Source organism: Oncorhynchus mykiss, chromosome 10 (genome assembly GCF_057628025.1).
Source record: "Oncorhynchus mykiss isolate SJ-2025 chromosome 10, ASM5762802v1, whole genome shotgun sequence".
Classification (NCBI taxonomy): Eukaryota; Metazoa; Chordata; class Actinopteri; order Salmoniformes; family Salmonidae; genus Oncorhynchus; species Oncorhynchus mykiss.
In genome coordinates this window covers 4,407,501-4,428,209 of record NC_143031.1, presented here as the reverse complement: position 1 = coordinate 4,428,209, position 20,709 = coordinate 4,407,501, and the positions used below count along the sequence as shown (strand labels likewise).

The following is a 20,709-nucleotide window of genomic DNA, read 5'->3' as shown; positions in this document are numbered from 1 at the left end:
AAACAAGACTCCCTAAATTGTATCAGCATATCGATTGCGCAACCAGGGCTGGTAAAACCTTGGATCGTTGCTATTCTAACTTCCGCGATGCATATAAGGCCCTCCCCCGCCCTCCTTTCGGAAAAGCTGACCACAACTCCATTTTGTTGCTCCCTGCCTACAGACAGAAGCTAAAACAAGAAGCTCCCACGCTGAGGTCTGTTCAACGCTGGTCCGACCAATCTGATTCCACGCTCCAAGACTGCTTCCATCACGTGGACTGGGATATGTTTCGTATTGCGTCAAACAACAACATTGACGAATACGCTGATTCGGTGAGCGAGTTCATTAGAACGTGCGTTGAAGATGTCGTTCCCATAGCAACGATTAAAACATTCCCAAACCAGAAACCGTGGATTGATGGCAGCATTCGAGGGAAACTGAAAGCACGAACCACTGCTTTTAATCAGGGCAAGGTGACCGGAAACATGACCGAATACAAACAGTGTAGCTATTCCCTCCGCAAGGCAATCAAACAAGCTAAGCGTCAGTATAGAGACAAAGAAGAATCGCAATTCAACGGCTCAGACACAAGAGGTATGTGGCAGGGTCTACAGTCAATCACGGATTACAAAAAGAAAACCAGCCCAGTCACGGACCAGGATGCCTTGCTCCCAGGCAGACTAAATCACTTTTTTGCCTGCTTTGAGGACAATACAGTGCCACTGACACGGCCCGCAACCAAAACATGCAGACTCTCCTTCACTGCAGCCGAGGTGAATAAAACATTTAAACGTGTTAACCCTCTCAAGGCTGCAGGCCCAGACGGCATCCCCAGCCGCGCCCTCAGAGCATGCGCAGACCAGCTGGCTGGTGTGTTTACGGACATATACAATCAATCCCTATCCCAGTCTGCTGTTCCAACATGCTTCAAGAGGGCCACCATTGTTCCTGTTCCCAAGAAAGCTAAGGTAACTGAGCTAAACACTTCCGTCATCATGAAGTGCTTTGAGAGACTAGTCAAGGACCATATCACCTCCACCCTACCTGATACCCTAGACCCACTCCAATTTGCTTACTGCCCAAATAGGTCCACAGACGATGCAATCTCAACCACACTGCACACTGCCCTAAACCCATCTGGACAAGAGGAATACCTATGTGAGAATGCTGTTCATCGACTACAGCTCAGCATTTAACACCATAGTACCCTCCAAACTCGTCATCAAGCTCGAGACCCTGGGTCTCGACCCCGCCCTGTGCAACGGTACTGGACTTCCTGACGGGCCGCCCCCAGGTGGTGAGGGTAGGTAACAACATCTACACCCCGCTGATCCTTAACACTGGGGCCCCACAAGGGTGCGTTCTGAGCCCTCTCCTGTACTCCCTGTTCACCCACAACTGCGTGGCCACGCACGCCTACAACTCAATCATCAAGTTTGCAGACGACACAACAGTGGTAGGCTTGATTACCAACAACGACGAGACGGCCTACAGGGAGGAGGTGAGGGCCCTCGGAGTGTGGTGTCAGGAAAATAACCTCACACTCAACGTCAACAAAACAAAGGAGAAGATTGTGGACTTCAGGAAACAGCAGAGGGAACACCTCCCTATCCACATCGATGGAACAGTAGTGGAGAGGGTAGTAAGTTTTAAGTTCCTCGGCGTACACATCACAGACAACTGAATTGGTCCACCCACACAGACAGCATCGTGAAGAAGTCGCAGCAGCGCCTCTTCAATCTCAGGAGGCTGAAGAAATTTGGCTTGTCACCAAAAGCACTCACAAACTTCTACAGATGCGCAATCGAGAGCATCCTGGCGGGCTGTATCACCGCCTGGTACGGCAACTGCTCCGCCCACAACCGTAAGGCTCTCCAGAGGGTAGTGAGGTCTGCACAACGCATCACCGGGGGCAAACTACCTGCCCTCCAGGACACCTACACCACCTGATGTCACAGGAAGGCCATAAAGATCATCAAGGACAACAACCACCCGAGCCACTGCCTGTTCACCCTGCTATCATCCAGAAGGCGAGGACAGTACAGGTGCATCAAAGCTGGGACCGAGTGACTGAAAAACAGCTTCTATCTCAAGGCCATCAGACTGTTAAACAGCCACCACTAACATTGAGTGGCTGCTGCCAACACACTGACTCAACTCCAGCCACTTTAATAATGGGAATTGATGTAAAATATATCACTAGCCACTTTAAACAATGCTACTTAGTATAATGTTTACATACCCTACATTATTTATCTCATATGTATACGTATATACTGTACTCTATATCATCTTCTGCATCTTTCTGTAATACATGTATCACTAGCCACTTTAAACTATACCACTTTGTTTACATACTCATCTCATATGTATATACTGTACTCGATACCATCTACTGGATCTTGCCTATGCCGCTCTGTGCCATCACTCATTCATATATATTTATGTACATATTCTTTATCCCTTTACACTTGTGTGTATAAGGTAGTAGTTTTGGAATTGTTAGCTAAATTAGTCGTTGGTTATTACTGCATTGTCGGAACTAGAAGCACAAGCATTTCGCTACACTCACATTAACATCTGCTAACCATGTGTATGTGACAAATAAAATTTGATTTGATTTGATTTGGGACCCGGGCGGGGCATGGCGTGGGAGCCGGGCAAGGCATGGCGTGGGAGCCGGCCGTGGCATGGCATGGGAGACGGCCGAGCGAACCGAGGCTTTCGAGCCAGCTGAGGCATAGAAGCCTGACGAGCCAGCTGAGATAGAAGCCTGATGAGCCAGCTGAGACATAGAAGCCTGACGAGCCAGCTGAGGCATAGAAGCCTGACGAGCCAGCTGAGGCATAGAAGCCTGACGAGCCAGCTGAGGCATAGAAGCCTGACGAGCCAGCTGAGGCATAGAAGCCTGACGAGCCAGCTGAGGCATAGAAGCCTGACGAGCCAGCTGAGACATAGAAGCCTGACGAGCCAGCTGAGACATAGAAGCCTGACGAGCCAGCTGAGACATAGAAGCCTGACGAGCCAGCTGAGACATAGAAGCCTGACGAGCCAGCTGAGACATAGAAGCCTGATGAGCCAGCTGAGACATAGAAGCCTGACGAGCCAGCTGAGACATAGAAGCCTGACGAGCCAGCTGAGACATAGAAGCCTGACGAGCCAGCTGAGACATAGAAGCCTGACGAGCCAGCTGAGACATAGAAGCCTGACGAGCCAGCTGAGACATAGAAGCCTGATGAGCCAGCTGAGACATAGAAGCCTGACGAGCCAGCTGAGACATAGAAGCCTGACGAGCCAGCTGAGACATAGAAGCCTGACGAGCCAGCTGAGGCATAGAAGCCTGACGAGCCAGCGGAGACATAGAAGCCTGACGAGCCAGCTGAGACATAGAAGCCTGACGAGCCAGCTGAGACATAGAAGCGTGACGAGCCAGCTGAGACATAGAAGCCTGACGAGCCAGCTGAGTCATCCCCGGTTACTTCGACAGCGACACTCGAACTCGACGTCACCAACAAAAAAGGAAAAAAAGGACAAAACTCCCTGATGCTTCCAACTGTGGTGTCTGCATTCTGTAACGGTTCCGTAACTACAGACACTGGGAGACGGGAAGCAAGTACAGCCCTGGCAACATCTTCTCCACTATCCCTGCAACATCTTCTCCACTAGTCCTGCAACATCTTCTCCACTAGTCCTGCAACATCTTCTCCACTAGTCCTGCAACATCTTCTCCACTAGCCCTGGCAACATCTTCTCCACTAGCCCTGGCAACATCTTCTCCACTAGCCCTGGCAACATCTTCTCCACTAGCCCTGGCAACATCTTCTCCACTAGCCCTGGCAACATCTTCTCCACTAGCCCTGTCAACATCTTCTCCACTAGCCCTGGCAACATCTTCTCCACTAGTCCTGGCAACATCTTCTCCACTAGCCCTGTCAACATCTTCTCCACTAGCCCTGGCAACATCTTCTCCACTAGCCCTGGCAACATCTTCTCCACTAGCCCTGGCAACATCTTCTCCACTAGCCCTGGCAACATCTTCTCCACTAGCCCTGGCAACATCTTCTCCACTAGCCCTGGCAACATCTTCTCCACTAGCCCTGGCAACATCTTCTCCACTAGCCCTGGCAACATCTTCTCCACTAGCCCTGGCAACATCTTCTCCACTAGCCCTGTCAACATCTTCTCCACTAGCCCTGTCAACATCTTCTCCACTAGCCCTGGCAACATCTTCTCCACTAGCCCTGGCAACATCTTCTCCGCTAGCCCTGGCAACATCTTTTCCACTATCTCTGGCAACATCTTCTCCACTAGCCCTATCAACATCTTCTCCACTAGCCCTGGCAACATCTTCTCCACTAGCCCTGGCAACATCTTCTCCACTAGCCCTGGCAACATCTTCTCCACTAGCCCTGGCAACATCTTCTCCACTAGCCCTGGCAACATCTTCTCCGCTAGCCCTGGCAACATCTTTTCCACTCTCTCTGGCAACATCTTCTCCACTAGCCCTGGCAACATTTTCTTTCTCTAGCCCTGCGGAGCCTTCTCCTCTGCTGAGAAAATAACAGTCAGTTAGTTTAATTCTCACAGCCAGGGAAAACCATACAGGTCTGTCTGTTTGCCTGTCAGACAGAATCACTTGTTTACTTGTTTTTTACGTATTGTCACAGGAACATATCCCACAATCCTTTGTTCCACATCTACCCGGGTCACTTTGATGACCTGACCCAGCTCCAGTCCCTGTGAGTAGAACACATACTGTATAGCCTAGCCTATCAGTACAGTACACCACCAGTACCTACCAGTACATTACCTACCAGTTCAGTACAGTACAATTACCTACCAGTACATTACCTACCAGTACAGTACACTGCCAGTACCAACCAGTACATTACCTACCAGTACAGTACACTACCATTACCTACCAGTACAGTGCACTACCATTACCTACCAGTACAGTACACTACCATTACCTACCAATACATTACTTACCAGTACAGTACACTACCAGTACCTACCAGTACAGTACACTACCAGTACCTAACAGTACATTACCTACCAGTACATTACCTACCAGTACAGTACACTACCAGTACCTACCAGGACACTACCATTACCTACCAGTACAGTACACTACCATTACCTACCAATACATGACTTACCAGTACAGTACAATACCTTTACCTACCAGTACATTACCTACCAGTACAGTACACTACCAGTAGCTACCAGTACAGTACACTACCATTACCTACCAGTACAGTACCTACCAGTACAGTACACTAGCAGTACCTACCAATACATTACCTACCAGTACAGTACACTACCAGTACCTACAAGTACATTATCTAACAGTACAGTACACTACCATTACCTACCAGGACACTACCATTACCTATCAGTACATTACCTACAAGTACATTACCTACCAGTACATTACCTACCAGTACAGTACACTACCATTACCTACCAGTACATTACACTACCGGAACCGTACACTACCAGTACCTACCGGTATAGTACACTACCATTACCTACCAGTACATTCCTACTAGTACCGTACAATACCATTACCTACCAGTACATTACCTACCAGTACAGTACACTACCATTACCTACCAGTACCGTACACTACCAGAACATACCAGTACCGTACACTACCAGTACCTACCAGTACAGTACACTACCAGAACATACCAGTACCGTACACTACCAGTACCTACCAGTACAGTACACTACCAGAACATACCAGTACAGTACACTACCATTACCTACCAGTACCGTACACTACCATTACCTACCAGTACAGTACCTACCATTACCTACCAGTACAGTACCTACCAGTACTGTACACTAACAGAACATACCAGTACCGTACACTACCAGTACCGTACACTACCATTACCTACCACTACAGCACGCTACCATTACCTACCAGTACAGTACACTACCATTACCTACCAGTACAGTACACTACCATTACCTACCAGTACAGTACCTACCAGTACCTACCAGTACAGTACACTACCATTACCTACCAGTACAGTACCTACCAGAACATACCAGTACCGTACACTACCATTACCTACCACTACAGCATGCTACCCTTACCTACCAGTACAGTACACTACCATTACCTACCAGTACCGTACACTACCATTACCTACCAGTACCGTACGCTACCCTTACCTACCACTACAGCGCGCTACATGTAGATAAATATTGACAATGCTGATAAGAAATCAACTCAACTTAATAACCGGTGTTGTCTTTTCTGTAGGGGTCTGGAGGGTATTGAGATTCCAAACATCCAGACCAAGATGTTTCTACCCATGGGAAACCTCTCACACATGTATGTACACATTCACATTCTATACTACATGTTCATCACATTCTATGCTATATGTTCATCACATTCTATGCTATATGTTCATCACATTCTATACTATATGTTCATCACATTCTATACTATATGTTCATCACATTCTATACTATATGTCCTGTATATCACATTCTGTACTATATGTTCATCACATTCTAAACTCTATGTCCTGTATATCACATTCTATACTATATGTTCTTCACATTCTATACTATATGTTCATCACATTCTATACTATATGTCCTATATATCACATTCTATACTATATGTTCATCACATTCTATACTGTATGTTCATCACATTCTATACTATATGTCCTCTATGTCACATTCTATACTATATGTTCATCACATTCTATACTATATGTTCATCACATTCTATACTATATGTCCTCTATGTCACATTCTATACTATAGGTCCTGTATATCACATTCTATACTATATGTTCATCACATTCTATACTATATGTTCCCACCCCCACCCCACCCTCTCTTCTCCTCTTATCCCCACCCCTTCCTCTCTTATCCCCCACCCCTTCCTCTCCTCTGCTCTCCTCCTATCCCCCACCCCACCCTCTCTTCTCATCTTATCCCCCACCCCTTCCTCTCCTCTCCTCTTTTCCCCCACCCCTTCCTCTCCTCTCCTCCTATCCCCACCCCTTCCTCTCCTCTTATCCCCCACCCCTTCCTCTCCTCTCCTCTCCTCCTATCCCCCACCCCTTCCTCTCCTCTCCTCTTTTCCCCCACCCCTTCCTCTCCTCCTATCCCCCCATCCCTTCCTCTCCTCTTATCCCCCATCCCTTCCTCTCCTCTTATCCCCCACCCCTTCCTCTCCTCTTATCCCCCACCCCTTCCTCTCCTCTCCTCCTATCCCCCACCCCTTCCTCTCCTCTCCTCTTTTCCCCCACCCCTTCCTCTCATCTGCTCTCCTCCTATCCCCCACCCCACCCTCTCTTCTCATCTTATCCCCACCCCTTCCTCTCCTCCTATCCCCCACCCCTTCCTCTCCTCTCCTCCTATCCCCACCCCTTCCTCTCCTCTTATCCTCCACCCGTTCCTCTCCTCTTATCCCCCACCCCTTCCTCTCCTCTCCTCCTATCCCCCACCCCTTCCTCTCCTCTCCTCCTATCCCCCACCCCTTCCTCTCCTCTCCTCCTATCCCCCACCCCTTCCTCTCCTCTCCTCCTATCCCCCACCCCTTCCTCTCCTCTCGTCCTATCCCCCAACCCCTCCTCTCCTCCTTTCCCCCACCCCTTCCTCTCCTCTCCTCCTGTCCCCAACCCCTTCCTCTCCTCTCCTCCTATCCCCCACCCCTTCCTCTCCTCTCCTCCTGTCCCCCAACCCCTTCCTCTCCTCTCCTCCTGTCCCCCAACCCCTTCCTCTCCTCTCCTCCTATCCCCCAACCCTTCCTCTCCTCTCCGTAGCTACTTCAAGACGTTCCAGTACTGTTCCTATGCGCCCCACGTGAGAACGTGTAAGCCCAACACGGACGGTATCTCTTCCTTCGAGGACCTGTTAGCCAACGTGGTGCTCAGGGTCTCTGTGTGGGTCATGGCCTTCATCACATGCTTCGGGAACCTCTTCGTCATCGGGATGAGATCCCTGATCAGAGCGGAGAACAACCTGCACGCCGCCTGCATCAAAGTCCTCTGCTGTGAGTTATATGTACTGTTTATAGATGCGCGCACACACACACACACACACACACACACACACACACACACACACACACACACACACACACACACACACTCTCTCTCTTTCTATCTCTCTCTTTCTCTCTGGACCTGCTGTCACAACAAACTGCTGTTACTCATCTGTCATTCAATACCCCTTCATCTCTCATAACACCTTCCTCTCCTCTCTTCTTCTCTTTGTTTTCTTGGGGACAGCCTATTTTCCCCTCTCCTATTTTCTCTCTTAACTCTCTCTTCTACCACAACAATCTACTATCTGCTTTTGTTCTAGTTCTGGAACTCTCTGCCAGGTCTCTATCAGTACATTATCTACCAGCTCTCTACCAGTACATTCTCTACCAGGTCTCTACCAGTACACTCTCTACCAGGTCTCTATCAGTACATTCTCTACCAGGTCTCTACCAGGTCTCTACCAGGTCTCTATCAGTACATTCTCTACCAGGTCTCTACTAGGTCTCTACCGGTACACTTTCTACCAGGTCTCTATCAGTACATTCTCTACCAGTAAATTCTCTTCCAGGTCTCTACCAGTACATTCTCTACCAGTATATTATCTTCCAGGTCTCTACCAGGTCTCTACCAGTACATTCTCTACCAGGTCTCTACCAGTACATTCTCTACCAGGTCTCTATCAGTACATTCTCTACCAGTACATTCTCTACCAGGTCTCTACCAGTACATTCTCTACCAGGTCTCTATCAGTACATTCTCTACCAGGTCTCTATCAGTACATTCTCTACCAGGTCTCTACCAGGTTTCTACCAGTACATTCTCTAGCAGGTCTCTACCAGGTCTCTATCAGTACATTCTCTACCAGGTCTCTATCAGTACATTCTCTACCAGATATCTATCAGTACATTCTCTACCAGGTCTCTACCAGTACATGCTCTACCAGGTCTCTAGCAGGTCTCTATCAGTACATTCTCTACCAGGTCTCTATCAGTACATTCTCTACCAGATCTCTATCAGTACATTCTATACCATGTCTCTACCAGTACATTCTCTACCAGGTCTCTATCAGTACATTCTCTACCAGGTCTCTATCAGTACATTCTCTACCAGGTCTCTATCAGTACATTCTCTACCAGGTCTCTACCAGATCTCTACCAGGTCTCTACCAGATCTCTACCAGTACATTCTCTACCAGGTCTCTACCAGTACATTCTCTACCAGGTCTCTACCAGATTTCTACCAGTACACTCTCTACCAGGTCTCTACCAGTACACTCTCTACCAGGTTTCTACCAGGTCTCTATCAGTACACTTTCTACTAGGTTTCTACCAGGTCTCTACCAGGTCTCTACCAGTAACCTCACAAGTCCCCCTTCAACTCTCTAATTTCTCTCATTTTATTCTCCCTCCCTAGCTCTCCCCCTTGGTGACCATCATTCCCAATGCCTCCACCCCTCATCCCTCTCTCCTCTACCCATGCCTCCTCAGCCTAATTCCCCACGTCAGATGTGATAGGGCTCCCTCTCTCTCTACAATGTGGCAGGGCTCTCTCTTTCTTGTTAATTGGCAGGGCTCTCTCTTTCTTGTGATGTGGCAGGGCTAGCAAACTATCATGGATTATAAAGGGAAACCCAAAAGCGAGCTGCCCGGTGACACGAGCCTACCAGACGAGATACATTCCTTCTATGCTCTCTTTGTGGCAAGCATTACTGAACCGTACATGAGAGCACCAGCTTTCCCAGACGACTATGTGATCACACTGTCCATAGCCGATGTGAGTAAGACCTTTAAACAGGTTAACATTCACTAGGTCGCAGGGCCAGATGGATTACCAGGATGTTGACCAGCTGCATAAATGAGTGTTACCCCGTGGCACTCACATCTGTACCATGAAAAACTTTGATAGGCTCACATTAACACCCTCATTCCAGACCCACTCCAATCCCCAACAGATCCACAGATGACGCATTCTCTATTCCACTCCACACTGCCCTTTCCCACCTGGACAAAAGGAACACCTAGGTGACAATGTTGTTCATTGACTACAGCTCGGCGTTCAACACCATAGTGCCCTTCAAGCTCATCACTAAGCTAAGGACCCTGGGAATAAACCCCTCCCTCTGCAACTGGATCCTGAACCTCCTAATGGGCCCGACCCCAGGTGGTGAAGGTAGGCAACCACCCGCTCCACCACGCTGACCCTCAACACTGAGGACCCTCAGGGGTGCATGCTTTGTCCTTCCAGATCTCCATCACCAGCCGCCTACGCCTGCAGACCTGTTCCCTGTTCACCCACAACTGCCTGGCAGCGCACGACTCCCAACACCGTCATTACGTTTGCCAACTACACAACGGTGGTAGGACTGATCACCGAGGATGAGCCTACAGGGAAGAGGTCAGTGTGGTGCAGAGACAAAAACCTCTCCTTCAACCCCAGATATACAAAGGAGCTGATCATGGACTACAGGAAATGGAGGGCCGAGCACGCACCATCCACATCGACGGGGCTTTAGCGGAGCAGGTCGAGAGCTTTAAGTTTCTCTGTGTCCAGGATCACCAAGGATCTATCATGGTCCAAACACACCAAAACAGTGGTGAAGAGGGCACGACAAAACCTTTTCCCCCTCAGGAGACTGAAAAGATTAGGCATGGGTCCTCAGATCATCAAAAGGTAATACAGCTGCACCGTTGAGAGCATCTTGACTGGCTGCATCACCGCCTGGTATGGCACCTGCTCGACATCTGACTGCAAGGCACTACAGAGGGTAGCAAATAGTATAGAGATCCTGCTACAGAGGGGGGTAGTAGATAGTATAGAGGTCCTGCTGCAGAGGGGGGTAGTAGATAGTATAGAGGTCCTGCTACAGAGGGTAGTAGATAGTATAGAGGTCCTGCTACAGAGGGTAGCAAATAGTATAGAGGTCCTACTGCAGAGGGGGGTAGTAGATAGTATAGAGGTCCTGCTGCAGAGGGGGGTAGTAGATAGTATAGAGGTCCTGCTGCAGAGGGGGGTAGTAGATAGTATAGAGGTCCTGCTACAGAGGGGGGTAGTAGATAGTATAGAGGTCCTGCTACAGAGGGTAGTAGATAGTATAGAGGTCCTGCTACAGAGGGTAGTAGATAGTATAGAGGTCCTGCTATAGAGGGTCGTAACTGGCCTAGCACATATCCTTGAGCATTGTTTAGACTCAATTTAAAAAATCGCTTACTGATTAATTAAACTAAATAGCTAAACGCTACTAAAACCAAGTTCCTGTTGTCCTCTAGGTCTCGTAATAAAGACCCTGAGTAGCCTCCTGTCTGCTCATTGAATGGATTTGAAAATACAATCTACAGGAATGCTGTTTTTATAATCTTTAGAGTCAGTCTCCTTCATCACTTTGGACAATTTTTCAGAACATCAGCGCATTTTGTATAGTTCTGTCGGCTCTGACTTGCAGAAGGGCTCAGCGTTGGCTAGTTTTTGTAGCCCCCACCCTAACTCTGCTCACGTACTAACTGAAGATCCAGTCATATTCAGACCCGCTCTCTGGACCGGCTGGTTCTGGAGGTCCCGCGGGTCTCCACTGACCTGGGGGGAAATCATTTCAGTTGTTATGCCTCAGCTCGTGGAATAACCTTTAGGCCAGCTAGAAATTAGATTTGTTGGTCTCCCTCCCATTTGGGGTTGCAAGTAGTCTAGTGGTTAGAGTGTAGGGGGGGGGGGGGGGGCAGGTAGTCTAGTGGTTAGAGTGTAGGGGGGGGCAGGTAGTCTAGTGGTTAGAGTGTAGGGGGGGGGGACAGGTAGTCTAGTGGTTAGAGTGTAGGGGAGGCAGGTAGCCTAGTGGTTAGAGTGTAGGGGGGGGGGCAGGTAGTCTAGTGGTTAGAGTGTAGGGGGGGCAGGTAGCCTAGTGGTTAGAGTGTAGAGGGGGCAGGTAGTCTAGTGGTTAGAGTGTAGGAGGGGCAGGTAGCCTAGTGGTTAGAGTGTAGAGGGGGCAGGTAGCCTAGTGGTTAGTGTGTAGAGGGGGCAGGTAGTCTAGTGGTTAGAGAGTAGAGGGGGCAGGTAGTCTAGTGGTTAGAGAGTATTGTTATTTCACTGTGACAGCCTCGTTATTGTTATTTCACTGTAACAGCCTGTCGTGGTAATTTCCTGTATTACTAAACATTGAGAGAGCAAACCGCACACAAGTCAGAGTTATATTATAAAGTCCATCTTTTAATTATATATGAGCTTCACCATAGTCCTGTTTGACTCTCAGATCAATTCAGTGTCTATAAATGAATTCTCTGAGAGTGTTTACAAAATGGCAACTGAGATCTTTTATAGCAAAGATCCACCCCCTAGTCGACATGACAAACCACAGGTCTTAGGAAAACTGCACAAAGGAAGACTTTTACTTGAGAGAGGAGTATCCCATCCAGATAGCATTAGCTATAAATTATCGTTCAGTTTGGTCTCCTAAACTAAGTTCTTATCTCGTTCTTGGTACAACATAGTACCAAACCATTACCTCATCCAATGGCATATATCAATTGTCAATTCTAGATACTCCCATCTCAAAAACACCCCCTCGTGGACAAGCTCACCGAGAAAGTGAGCCTCTTAGGTCATATACTAAATCAAGATAAGGGCAACCTCAGAGGGGACACACAATAGTTAGACACATTCCCATAAGAAGACAAGCCTCCATTCTGTCCTCCTCCCCTTCTGATTTTCTGCATAGCATCACAGATACATGGACATATGAAGACAACCCTGAACTCTCCCCTCTCTGGGCCCCTAGTGAGTAAGCCCTGGAGAAGAGAAAACGGCAAACTGCCAACAGTATTATCCAAAAGAAATCATCCTCATGACAAATATCTCACATAAGCATTATTATGTAAATAAAACATATTATATATCAATGTTACCTAACTAATTCTGATTCAGCTACGACAAGCCTCGTTATTGTTATTTCACTGTGACAGCCTCGTTATTGTTATTTCACTGTGACAGCCTCGTTATTGTTATTTCACTGTGACAGCCTCGTTATTGTTATTTCACTGTGACAGCCTCGTTATTGTTATTTCACCGTGACAGCCTCGTTATTGTTATTTCACTGTAACAGCCTCGTTATTGTTATTTCACTGTGACAGCCTCGTTATTGTTATTTCACTGTGACAGCCTCGTTATTGTTATTTCACTGTGACAGCCTCGTTATTGTTATTTCACTGTGACAGCCTCGTTATTGTTATTTCACTGTGACAGCCTCGTTATTGTTATTTCACTGTGACTGCCTCGTTATAGTTATTTCACTGTGACAGCCTCGTTATTGTTATTTCACTGTGACGGCCTCGTTATTGTTATTTCACTGTGACAGCCTCGTTATTGTTATTTCACTGTAACAGCCTCGTTATTGTTATTTCACTGTGACAGCCTCGTTATTGTTATTTCACTGTGACAGCCTCGTTATTGTTATTTCACTGTGACAGCCCCGTTATTGTTATTTCACTGTGGCAGCCTCGTTATTGTTATTTCACAGTGGCAGCCTCGTTATTGTTATTTCACTGTGACAGCCTCGTTATTGTTATTTCACTGTGACGGCCTCGTTATTGTTATTTCACTGTGACGGCCTCGTTATTGTTATTTCACTGTAACAGCCTCGTTATTGTTATTTCACTGTGACAGCCTCGTTATTGTTATTTCACTGTGACAGCCTCGTTATTGTTATTTCACTGTGACAGCCTCGTTATTGTTATTTCACTGTGACAGCCTCGTTATTGTTATTTTACTGTGACAGCCTCGTTATTGTTATTTCACTGTGACAGCCTCGTTATTGTTATTTTACTGTGACAGCCTCGTTATTGTTATTTCACTGTGACAGCCTCGTTATTGTTATTTCACTGTAACAGCCTCGTTATTGTTATTTCACTGTGACAGCCTCGTTATTGTTATTTCACTGTGACAGCCTCGTTATTGTTATTTCACTGTGACAGCCTCGTTATTGTTATTTCACTGTAACAGCCTCGTTATTGTTATTTCACTGTGACAGCCTCATTATTGTTATTTCACTGTGACAGCCTCGTTATTGTTATTTCACTGTGACAGCCTCGTTATTGTTATTTCACTGTGACAGCCTCGTTGTTGTACAGTCATGGTCAAATGTTTTGAGAATGACACAAATATTAATTTTCACAAAGTCTGCTGTCTAGGTTTGTATGATGGCGATTAGCATATACTCCAGAATGTTATGAAGAGTGATCAGATGAATTGCAATTAATTGCAAAGTCCCTCTTTGCCATGCAAATGAACTGAATCCACAAAAAAACATTTCCACTGCATTACAGCCCTGCCACTAAAGGACCAGCTGACATCATGTCAGTGATTCTCTCGTTAACACAGGTGTGAGTGTTGACCAGGACAAGGCTGGAGATCACTCTGTCATGCTGATTAAGTTTGAATAACAGACTGGAAGCTTCAAAAGGAGGGTGATGCTTGGAATCATTGTTCTTCCTCTGTCATCCATGGTTACCTGCAAGGAAACATGTGCCGTCATCACTGCTTTGCCCAAAAAGGGCTTCGCAGGCAAGGATATTGCTGCCAGTAAGATTGCACCTAAATCAATCATTTATTGGATAATCACGAACTTCAAGGAGAGCGGTTCAATTGTTGTGAAGAAGACTTCAGGGCGCCCAAGAAAGTCCAGCAAGCGCCAGGACCGTCTCCTAAAGTTGATTCAGCTGCGGGATCGGGGCACCACCAGTACAGAGCTTGCTCAGGAATGGCAGCAGGCAGGTGTGAGTGCATCTGTACGCACAGTGAGGCAAAGACTTTTGAAGGATGGCCTGGTTTCAAGAAGGGCAGCAAAGAAGCCACTTCCCTCCAGGGAAAAACATCAGGGACAGACTGATATTCTGCAAAAGGTACAGGGATTGGACTGCTGAGGACTGGGGTAAAGTCATTTTCTCTGATGAATCCTCTTTCCGATTGTTTGGGGCATCCGGAAAAAAGCTTGTCCAGAGAAGATAAGGTGAGCGCTACCATCAGTCCTGTGTCATGCCAACAGTAAAGCATCCTGAGACCATTCATGTGTGGGGTTGCTTCTCAGCCAAGGGTGTGGGCTCACTCACAATTTTGCCCAAGAACACAGCCATGAATAAAGAATGGTATCAACACATCTTCCGAGAGCAACTTCTCCCAACCATCCAGGAACAGTTTGGTGACGAACAATGCCTTTTCCAGCATGATGGAGCACCTTGCCAAAAGTGATAACTAAGTGGCTCGGGGAACAAAACATCAATATTTTGGGTCCATAGCAAGAAACTCCCCAGACCTTAATCCCATTGAGAACTTGTGGTCAATCCTCAAGAGGCGGGTGGACAGACAGACCCACAAATTCTGACAAACTCCAAGCATTGATTATGCAAGAATGGGCTGCCATCAGTCAGGATGTGGCCCAGAAGTTAATTGACAGCATGCCAGGGAGGATTGCAGAGGTCTTGAAAAAGAAGGGTCAACACTGCAAATATTGACTCTTTGCATCAACTTCATGTAATTGTCAATAAAAGCCTTTGACACTTATGAAATGCTTGTAAATATACTTCAGTATTCCATAGTAACATCTGACAAAAATATCTAAAGACACTGAAGCAGCAAACTTTGTGGAAATTAATATTTGTGTCATTCTCAACTTTTGACCACGACTGTATATTGTATATTTAATACCATAACAGTGTCATCGTAATCAATACCATAACAGGTGTCATCATAATCAATACCATAACAGGTGTCATCGTAATCAATACCATAACAGGTGTCATCATAATCAATACCATAACAGGTGTCATCGTAATCAATACCATAACAGGTGTCATCATAATCAATACCATAACAGTGTCATCGTAATCAATACCAAAACAGGTGTCATCGTAATCAATACCATAACAGTGTCATCATAATCAATACCATAACAGTGTCATCATAATCAATACCATTACAGGTGTCATCATAATCAATACCATAACAGGTGTCATCATAATCAATACCATAACAGTATCATCATAATCAATACCATAACAGTGTCATCATAATCAATACCAAAACAGGTGTCATCGTAATCAATACCATAACAGTGTCATCATAATCAATACCATAACAGTGTCATCATAATCAATACCATAACAGTGTCATCATAATCAATACCATAACAGTGTCATCATAATCAATACCATAACAGTGTCATCATAATCAATACCATAACAGGTGTATATAATATATTAATGTGTATATATAATACCATAACAGGTGTATATAATATATTAGTATGTATATATGTATTTTTTGTACATCCTCGTCATTTAGATTTTTTTGTGTTACTATTTCCTTTATTTTCTTGTTTTCTAATGTTTTCTTGCTTTTTAACTCTGTTGGGAAAGGTAAAGTCTACACCTGTTGTATTCAGCGACAAGTCAAATTGGAAAACCTGATTTGATTATGCAGCCTTATCTCTCTATGTCCACGTGGCCAGATCCTTCCAGCTTCTATCTCCCCAGTGTAGATCTCTGTCAAGGTAAATGCCTCAGCAGGCCAGGCAGGTCTAAATGACACTCAGCAGGCCAGGCAGGTCTGAATGAAACTCAGCAGGCCAGGCAGGTCTAAATGACACTCAGCAGGCCAGGCAGATCTAAATGAAACTTGGCAGGTCTAAATGACACTCAGCAGGCCAGGCAGGTCTAAATGACACTCCGCAGGCCAGGCAGGTCTAAATGACACTCAGCAGGCCAGGCAGGTCTAAATGACACTCAGCAGGCCAGGCAGGTCTAAATGACACTCAGCAGGCCAGGCAGGTCTGAATGAAACTCAGCAGGCCAGGCAGCTCTAAATGAAACTCAGCAGGCCAGGCAGGTCTGAATGAAACTCAGCAGGCCAGGCAGGTCTAAATGACACTCAGCAGGCCAGGCAGGTCTGAATGAAACTCAGCAGGCCAGGCAGGTCTAAATGACACTCAGCAGGCCAGGCAGATCTAAATGAAACTTGGCAGGTCTAAATGACACTCAGCAGGCCAGGCAGGTCTAAATGACACTCCGCAGGCCAGGCAGGTCTAAATGACACTCAGCAGGCCAGGCAGGTCTAAATGACACTCAGCAGGCCAGGCAGGTCTAAATGACACTCAGCAGGCCAGGCAGGTCTAAATGACACTCAGCAGGCCAGGCAGGTCTAAATGAAACTCAGCAGGCCAGGCAGGTCTGAATGAAACTCAGCAAGCCAGGCAGGTCTAAATGAAACTCAGCAGGCCAGGCAGATCTAAATGAAACTCAGCAGGCCAGGCAGATCTAAATGAAACTCAGCAGGCCAGGCAGGTCTAAATGACACTCAGCAGGCCAGGCAGGTCTAAATTCCACTCAGCAGGCCAGGCAGATCTAAATGAAACTCAGCAGGCCAGGCAGGTCTGAATGAAACTCAGCAGGCCAGGCAGCTCTAAATTAAACTCAGCAGGCCAGGCAGGTCTAAATGACACTCAGCAGGCCAGGCAGGTCTAAATTACACTCAGCAGGCCAGGCAGGTCTAAATGACACTCAGCAGGCCAGGCAGATCTAAGTAAAACTCAGCAGGCCATGCAGGTCTGAATGAAACTCAGCAGACCAGGCAGGTCTAAACGAAACTCAGCAGGCCAGGCAGGTCTAAATGACACTCAGCAGGCCAGGCAGGTCTAAATGACACTCAGCAGACCAGGCAGATCTAAATGAAACTCAGCAGGCCAAGCAGATCTAAATGAAACTCAGCAGGCCAGGCAGGTCTGAATGAAACTCAGCAGGCCAGGCAGATTTAAATGACAACAGCCAAGAAGCCAACATTATACTTACCGAGCCCCCATCTATCCTCTTTCACCTCAGCCAGCCCCATCTATCTCCTTTCACCTCAGCCAGCCCCATCTATCTCCTTTCACCTCAGCCAGCCCCATCTATCTCCTTTAACCTCAGCCAGCCCCATCTATCCTCTTTAACCTCAGCCAGCCCCATCTATCCTCTTTAACCTCAGCCAGCCCCATCTATCCTCTTTCACCTCAGCCAGCCCCATCTATCTCCTTTCACCTCAGCCAGCCCCATCTATCTCCTTTAACCTCAGCCAGCCCCATCTATCCTCTTTCACCTCAGCCAGCCCCATCTATCCTCTTTAACCTCAGCCAGCCCCATCTATCCTCTTTAACCTCAGCCAGCCCCATCTATCCTCTTTCACCTCAGCCAGCCCCATCTATCTCCTTTCACCTCAGCCAGCCCCATCTATCTCCTTTAACCTCAGCCAGCCCCATCTATCCTCTTTCACCTCAGCCAGCCCCATCTATCCTCTTTAACCTCAGCCAGCCCCATCTATCCTCTTTAACCTCAGCCAGCCCCATCTATCTCCTTTCACCTCAGCCAGCCCCATCTATCCTCTTTAACCTCAGCCAGCCCCATCTATCTCCTTTAACCTCAGCCAGCCCCATCTATCTCCTTTCACCTCAGCCAGCCCCATCTATCTCCTTTCACCTCAGCCAGCCCCATCTATCTCCTTTCACCTCAGCCAGCCCCATCTATCCTCTTTAACCTCAGCCAGCCCCATCTATCTCCTTTTACCTCAGCCAGCCCCATCTATCCTCTTTCACCTCAGCCAGCCCCATCTATCTCCTTTCACCTCAGCCAGCCCCATCTATCTCCTTTAACCTCAGCCAGCCCCATCTATCTCCTTTAACCTCAGCCAGCCCCATCTATCCTCTTTAACCTCAGCCAGCCCCATCTATCTCCTTTCAACTCAGCCAGCCCCATCTATCTCCTTTCACCTCAGCCAGCCCCATCTATCTCCTTTAACCTCAGCCAGCCCCATCTATCTCCTTTCACCTCAGCCAGCCCCATCTATCTCCTTTAACCTCAGCCAGCCCCATCTATCTCCTTTCACCTCAGCCAGCCCCATCTATCTCCTTTCACCTCAGCCAGCCCCATCTATCCTCTTTAACCTCAGCCAGCCCCATCTATCTCCTTTCAACTCAGCCAGCCCCATCTATCTCCTTTCACCTCAGCCAGCCCCATCTATCTCCTTTAACCTCAGCCAGCCCCATCTATCTCCTTTCACCTCAGCCAGCCCCATCTATCTCCTTTAACCTCAGCCAGCCCCATCTATCTCCTTTCACCTCAGCCAGCCCCATCTATCTCCTTTCACCTCAGCCAGCCCCATCTATCTCCTTTAACCTCAGCCAGCCCCATCTATCTCCTTTCACCTCAGCCAGCCCCATCTATCTCCTTTCACCTCAGCCAGCCCCATCTATCTCCTTTCACCTCAGCCAGCCCCATCTATCTCCTTTCACCTCAGCCAGCCCCATCTATCCTCTTTAACCTCAGCCAGCCCCATCTATCCTCTTTCACCTCAGCCAGACCCATCTATCTCCTTTCACCTCAGCCAGCCCCATCTATCCTCTTTAACCTCAGCCAGCCCCATCTATCCTCTTTAACCTCAGCCAGCCCCATCTATCTCCTTTCACCTCAGCCAGCCCCATCTATCTCCTTTCACCTCAGCCAGCCCCATCTATCTCCTTTAACCTCAGCCAGCCCCATCTATCTCCTTTCACCTCAGCCAGCCCCATCTATCTCCTTTCACCTCAGCCAGCCCCATCTATCTCCTTTCACCTCAGCCAGCCCCATCTATCCTCTTTAACCTCAGCCAGCCCCATCTATCCTCTTTCACCTCAGCCAGCCCCATCTATCTCCTTTCACCTCAGCCAGCCCCATCTATCTCCTTTCACCTCAGCCAGCCCCATCTATCTCCTTTCACCTCAGCCAGCCCCATCTATCCTCTTTAACCTCAGCCAGCCCCATCTATCCTCTTTAACCTCAGCCAGCCCCATCTATCCTCTTTAACCTCAGCCAGCCCCATCTATCTCCTTTAACCTCAGCCAGCCCCATCTATCTCCTTTCACCTCAGCCAGCCCCATCTATCCTCTTTAACCTCAGCCAGCCCCATCTATCCTCTTTAACCTCAGCCAGCCCCATCTATCCTCTTTAACCTCAGCCAGCCCCATCTATCCTCTTTAACCTCAGCCAGCCCCAGACACTTTTTTTCAGTGTAGGTGAAAAGTTTTAGACTGATCCAGTGAACTATTGCATTTCTGTACATAAGAAGAAGAACTTAAGTCAATTGAATTGAATGAAATTTAAATAACTTACTTTCTACACATCCGCATAGTAATGTTTATGTTGACATCATGTATGTATTTTTATTTACAATGATTATTACAAAAGATAAGTATGGTTACAACTACCATGTAGCATAAGGTTGAAACATTCTTCCTTCTAAAAAAAAACATTTTTTATAATTACAATGGTCCTGGAAATATTCTAAGGTCGTGTTGTGGGTTGTCTACAATAATTCATAATTCTCTTTATACGTTTTAAAATATCTGGAAAAAAAATACATTTCCCAGAATGCATTAGATCAAACACTGCAGTGTGGAAGGGAACACGACAAAGAAAAATACTCTTTCACATCTTTTGAGTTATTATCAAGTAATATTTATATAAATATATATATTTAAATATATTATATATATATATTTTATAAATATAATATTTATATCTGTATCCTTTGCATTAATAAGTCACATATCCATTTGTCACACCCTGGCCATAGAGAGGCTTTTATTCTCTATTTTGGTTAGACCAGGGTGTGACTAGGGTGGGCATTCTAGTTTCTTTATTTCTATGTGTTTGGCCGT

The 20,709-nt window shown here is 46.9% G+C and overlaps 1 protein-coding gene across 1 annotated transcript in view; it reads left to right on the top strand.

Annotated features, from left to right (window-relative positions):
- The window catches only part of LOC110533265 (relaxin receptor 2-like), a 143,958-nt gene that overhangs the window by 108,270 nt on the left and 14,979 nt on the right, over positions 1-20,709 (top strand). Inside the window, exons 13-15 of the mRNA XM_090188785.1 lie at positions 4,650-4,721; positions 6,260-6,331; positions 7,785-8,014. Of these exons, the coding sequence (XP_090044911.1) occupies positions 4,650-4,721; positions 6,260-6,331; positions 7,785-8,014 (374 nt within the window). The remainder of the gene's footprint in view (positions 1-4,649; positions 4,722-6,259; positions 6,332-7,784; positions 8,015-20,709) is intronic.